The 5367-nt window shown below is 47.2% G+C and overlaps 1 protein-coding gene across 1 annotated transcript in view; it reads right to left on the bottom strand.

The window, feature by feature from the left end:
• Window positions 1-4895, bottom strand: part of LOC109310891 (diacylglycerol O-acyltransferase 2-like) — a 15559-nt gene extending 10664 nt beyond the window's left edge. Inside the window, exons 1-2 of the mRNA XM_019536235.1 lie at window positions 4758-4895; window positions 2616-2744 (exon numbers count right to left, since the gene is read on the bottom strand). Coding sequence (XP_019391780.1) covers window positions 2616-2744; window positions 4758-4797 — 169 coding nt within the window. The 5' untranslated portion in view covers window positions 4798-4895. The remainder of the gene's footprint in view (window positions 1-2615; window positions 2745-4757) is intronic.
• Between the last annotated feature and the right edge of the window lie 472 nt (window positions 4896-5367).

Genomic DNA, 5367 nt, shown 5'->3' with positions numbered 1-5367 from the left:
CTCCCTCCATCTGTCCCACACCCACCCCTGCCCCACACACTGCTCGACCAGGGCCTGGGGGGAGGGGCAGTGGGTCAGGAGTGAGGGGTCCTGGGTTCAGGACTGGCTATCAGTGCTTACAAATGGGTCCTGGTCCAAAAAAGATTGAGAACCACTGCTACACAGTACTGACTGGAATAAATACAATGCCATAACAAATATACTGGGTCCTACTATTAAACCTAAAGTTATCCATAAGAACCTCTGAGGGAGTACTTCAGAGGATTACAGGATTACAGCAGGGCTACTCCTGAAACTAAGAGGGTAGCTGTGGAAACTGAGGCTGGATGTTGATTTTCCCATTTAGAATAGAACAGGAGTGGCTCAATACCAAATTTCACTGGCACAAAAGGATCTATTCAGGGGTTCATGGACAGAAGGCCTGCCGGTATGTGATTGAGCGAGTGAAGAAAACCTCCCAGAAGATTGGGATAGAAGTGAAACTGCTTATGGTTGGTGATGTGAAATATTCTAACAGAAAGACCCTGTTCAAGATGATAAATGAAGAAGAGACTGGAGTGTCGATGTGGCTAGGTATAACTGCTATGGTTCATTTAAGATTGCTGTAAAAACCTATTAAGCTCCATTATGAAGCCAAAGGGCTGAACCAGTAGCAACCTCCGATGAAAGCACAGATAGACCCAAGGCAGCAGTATATGTGAGTGGAAGTGTTTCTCTGGGTATTGTTTTGTGAAAGAAAGAAAAATCAGAGAAGCTGAGAAAGCAGACAGCAAGGAAGACATGCAACAGAAATACTTATGGTGGGGCCACAGGGGATGCTGAGAGATAGTTGTTGGGCCAAGTGCTGACTAGAAAGTAGTTTGGAGCTGTGAGCAAAGAAACCATCTCCTGTTGTTCAATTCCTCCTGCATTTAAGGAGGCAAGAGGATGTGCATTCTTTGAAACTAAACAAAACCACATCAAAGAACAGACTGTTTGAAGGAAATGACCCACATGGCTCCAAATTTTGGCTAAAGCCCTAATTAAAAAAAGAGGAAGCAGTATTAATATACTGTTGCTGTAGGTGTCTCAGTGAACCATAGGATCTCAATTGTATCGGGCTCTGCACAAATACCTGACAAAAAGACAGCCCCTGTTTCCAAAGCAGTAGGAATCTACAGCTCTATGTAGCACTCTCGTAGTCAACACTTATTTACTATAAACTCAGCACCCTGAAGTGTTAAAATAATTTACCATTGACCTCTTCACTTTTTAAACAATTGTTCTTTAATAAGCAAACTGCATTTTTTTTTTGCATGGGTGGTGATATCTTTGATTGGGAAAACTGCATGGTTGGAATAAAGTTAGATGATCTTTCAAATGCAAGACATTCTTCATACGCAGGTCTGCTGCGTATAGGAAGAAATTTAGGAATCAGGTAGATTATAGTGTGTTCAACAGTCAGTATCAGTGTCCAGGCAGTTTACGTAAGAACAGTAAGAACCAAGGATTGAACACTACTGATACTGATTTTTTGACACGCTATAATAATTCCTGGGCTATCACGGCTACAACATCTCTTTAATAAGTACTAACTCACTCACAACTGCCAGGGCAAACCAGAATTCTGCAGAAAAATGTTAAATTAATGGGACATCTCTGTGTCACTACCTTCAAAGTCCTGTGCAGACAATTGCAGTACTGTGTAGAAATACCTGAACTAGCTCTCAGCTAACTAGCTTGGGTTCCAGAAGCAGCACAGCATGTTAGCAAGGCAGTATGCCTGGGCTATAAGCTGACACAGCTATACTGCTTCCAGTACCCAAACTAGGTCATTCACAACTAGCTTGGGCAGCTCTGCCCACACCAAATCATGTTGTGTAGACATAATTCCTGTGTCAGAGTGCTCTTGGGAGGGTCAGCAACAGAGCTCACCCCCTTTGCAAAGCCAAATGTTCTCTGACCTTAACAGCAAGCGGAAGGTCAGCAGGTGCCAACTTCTCCACTGGGGCTGATTTATTTGTACTGTGGATGTGCTCACAGCCCCTATGCTGAACCAATGTGCAGGGAGACAGGCTCCACCCCAAAACCCTGTGCACTAGGTGGGAAGGGAGTGCACAAAGGCACAGCTGTGAGTTCCAGGACTGATTCTGGCTGGACACCCCCTCACTAGGGGTTGGTGCACTTTGAACTTCTACAAAATGAAATAATCAGGCTCCTAGTATCCAACTGTTCCTGAAAAGGCTTGATTCCAGATAATCCACATGCATCTACAGGGGTCTTTGCACTCGGGAGGGCAGGGAGAGACTGCAGACATACCCAGCTCTTACAGAAAGTGCTACCGTCTCATCTGAAAATCCCCCCAGCAATAACCAGCCAAGACCCTGCTCTCCCCTGAGAAGGCTGCTTTTCCCCTTCTTGCTCCAAGGAGCTTTCTGTTCCCTGGGGCTGCATTTTCTGATGTCCTGATTTCTTTTTTATAGTCATCACTCAGAGAGATGGGGAACCACATTTCATGGGCTGTGATGGAGGGTTGCCCTCCCTGCTCCAAAAACCTGTAGAGAATTTCTAGCAGTGAGAGGGAAGGAGACCCCCATGACGGTACAGATCATCTCTAGGCTGCTGTGCTTACTCACCCATGAACAAGAAGCTGAGCACCCACTGCAGGACAGAGAGAAGCTGGAGGCATGCCCGGACATCCCGCTGCGAGGGCCAGGGGGCAGTGAGCAGAGTGCGCAGGGCAGCCTGGATGCTGGCATGGCTCCCTGGAAGGCATAAACACCTTTTACCACTTCCATTATTGATCACTGCCTGCTGATCATGCTGTACCCATCTGCTAGTGCTCTTCTTTCCCTCCACCCACAAGAAACCACCCCCTGTACCTGCACCGCCCCCTATGACACACAGCCCCACACCGCACATGCATGCCCCTGCACAAACACATGCTATTCCTCTCACAGATCAAGGATCCCCAATACACATGCAGTCACACCCCTCTGCAATGGGAAGCCACTGCCTCAGCACATGCTGTGCCCTGCACCCCACACCAACCCTACCCACCTGCCCCTTACACTTGCACAGGGCTTTCTTCTTGCCTGTATGCTGGGTCAGTCCCTAGCTGGTTGCTTCCAATAGCCTGGCTGGTAACAGGTGAGGAAGATGAACATGAAGCAGAAGGAAGAAAGTAGAGTGAGAGCTATAGAGAGAGCAGGGGGAGGCGGGAAGACGAAGGGCAAGAGACAGCAGGGCCCAGCTGGGCCCCTGTGCCTGCAGATGTAGAAGGAGGTACACGATAGGGACTGACTGACACTACGCTGTTGAGTGCACAGATAACTCTCGGCTGCTCAAAGCCCCTCTAAGGAGCAGGATCTCCCATGCAACTGTGGGGGAAGGATTCTCTGGACCTGGCCCCCTTGCAGAGAAAGAGGTTTTAATAAAAATATCAAAGTTTCCAAGTTGACCAGAACCCTGAAGAGGTGAGATCCTGCTCTCCCTGCTCCACAGACTGACCAGGGCTGTGTCTATCCTGTGAAGGGCGAGCCAGAGGGAAGCCTGAGTGAAGTGTCATGGCAAGGTAGGACCACGCACACATCTCAGACATCTCACGAGCACAGTGTCTGAGCTGACAACAGGTGAGTCTGGATGTGTCAGGCCAACCGCCCTGTCCTGCAGTGACTGATAAGGCCACATGACCTGTGGTCCCTCAGCCTTGACTCTGGGAAGTGGGAGTTCAATAGCATTAACTAGTTTTCCTTCTCCCTCCTCCTCTCCCTGGTAACCTTTATGAATGATTAACTCCCACCAGTGTTACTGCAAACACAGCCAGGGCCTTTTGATCCTTCTTCCCTCTGGGATAGAAGCCAGATTCCAAACTCCATGTGCTCCCTGCCCATCTTTTTAAAGGATGTTTGTGTGAAGAGCTCTGGCTGAGCTGAGCAGGTCCTAGGGCCAACGAGCTCATCCCACCAAGGACTGAGACCATAAGCCTGCTGGCTCACAGGAACTCAGAATGGCTGCAGGGAGCTGCATCAGGCCTTTAATATCAGACAGCTGGAAAAATCCTTACAATGAACATACCTACTCAATACCATTATCTAACAGGCTCTTGCATTCAGTGGAGTGCTGGATCAGAGAGAACTAGACCATATTGGAAAGTCAGGAAGAGCAACTCAAGTCTGGCTGGGTCAGACTTAGGCAATGTTGAAGTTCAGCCTTTCTGGAGTAAAATCCAGACTGCAAATGGGGTACCTAAGCATTAGAGCAGTTACTGGATAGAAGAACATTACTTTCGTTTCCCTAGAGCAATTACCCAAGTCTACTCAGTCCATCACTCCTTGCAGACTTCCCAGGTCTTCAGACCAGGTCCCGGAAGTCACACAGCTCACAGCTCTTCTTATTAGTTGACTAAAAGCCAAATATTTCTGACTGGACTCACACTTACGTGGCCATTGACTTATGTAGGAGAGCTATCTGAAGGGGTGGCAGATGCTCTTCTTTGATTTGGATTACACAATTTGCCATTTTCATGCCCTTTTGCAGTAAATGATCTGACAGATTTCCCAGACCGATTTCAGTAAACTCACTTCTACCAAGCAATTCTGCTCCATTCCCATCCCTGCTCCCTTCACAGCTAACGCACAGCTTTATAAAAATATTATAGACTATTTTATAGAAAGAGATATCTAAAAACATATTCAACAACAACAGCAAACATGCCTTGACTGACTCTATCAACCACAAGTCTAGAATATTACAAACACGCCTTGCAATTTTCTTACCACTCTGATTTTGGGAGTAGGCTGCAATAAGTGTTTTCATAGCGATGGCAGGTCCTCTCTCTGACTTTGCCTTCGCAGGGTAGAAGGCAGGTTTGGAAATAGCAGACTCTGGAACTGTTTGTGTGTCCGACTGTTTTAAACTACACCAGCTGACCCAAGATAAACTGCCCGCTCAGGAGGGGAGGTGGGCAAACGTTTCCTTTTATTTGAAGAAAACCCAGCAACATCTGGAAGGAAAAAGAATGAGCAAGTCCCATGTTGCTGTTTCCATAAAAGATCCTGCACTATTTCTCCTAGGTACACAAATATACAATGCTGTGTATTTTCCTCAGATATCACTTGGCGAAGTCTGTCCCTTCCCTGGATGGAATGGTACTTTCCTCAGACGTGCTGCACGCAGCTTTCCAGGCATCGCTGCTGTGATTTTGACCAAGGGCAATTTGAAAACCTGAAAACGGTCAAAGCAAAACCACCATTTGCCCGAATGGCTCAAAACTGTTGGTCCCACCAGCCAGTCCCTAATAGATTCAGGACATAACTCTGTTCAAATTTTTCAGGACCCTCTCCATGCTGTCCACATCCCTCTTAAAGTGCGACACCCAGAACTGGA

Source organism: Crocodylus porosus, unplaced genomic scaffold (genome assembly GCF_001723895.1).
Source record: "Crocodylus porosus isolate Cpor-Errol unplaced genomic scaffold, CroPor_comp1, whole genome shotgun sequence".
NCBI classification, from domain to species: domain Eukaryota; kingdom Metazoa; phylum Chordata; order Crocodylia; family Crocodylidae; genus Crocodylus; species Crocodylus porosus.
This window is presented reverse-complemented; position numbering and strand designations above follow the sequence as displayed.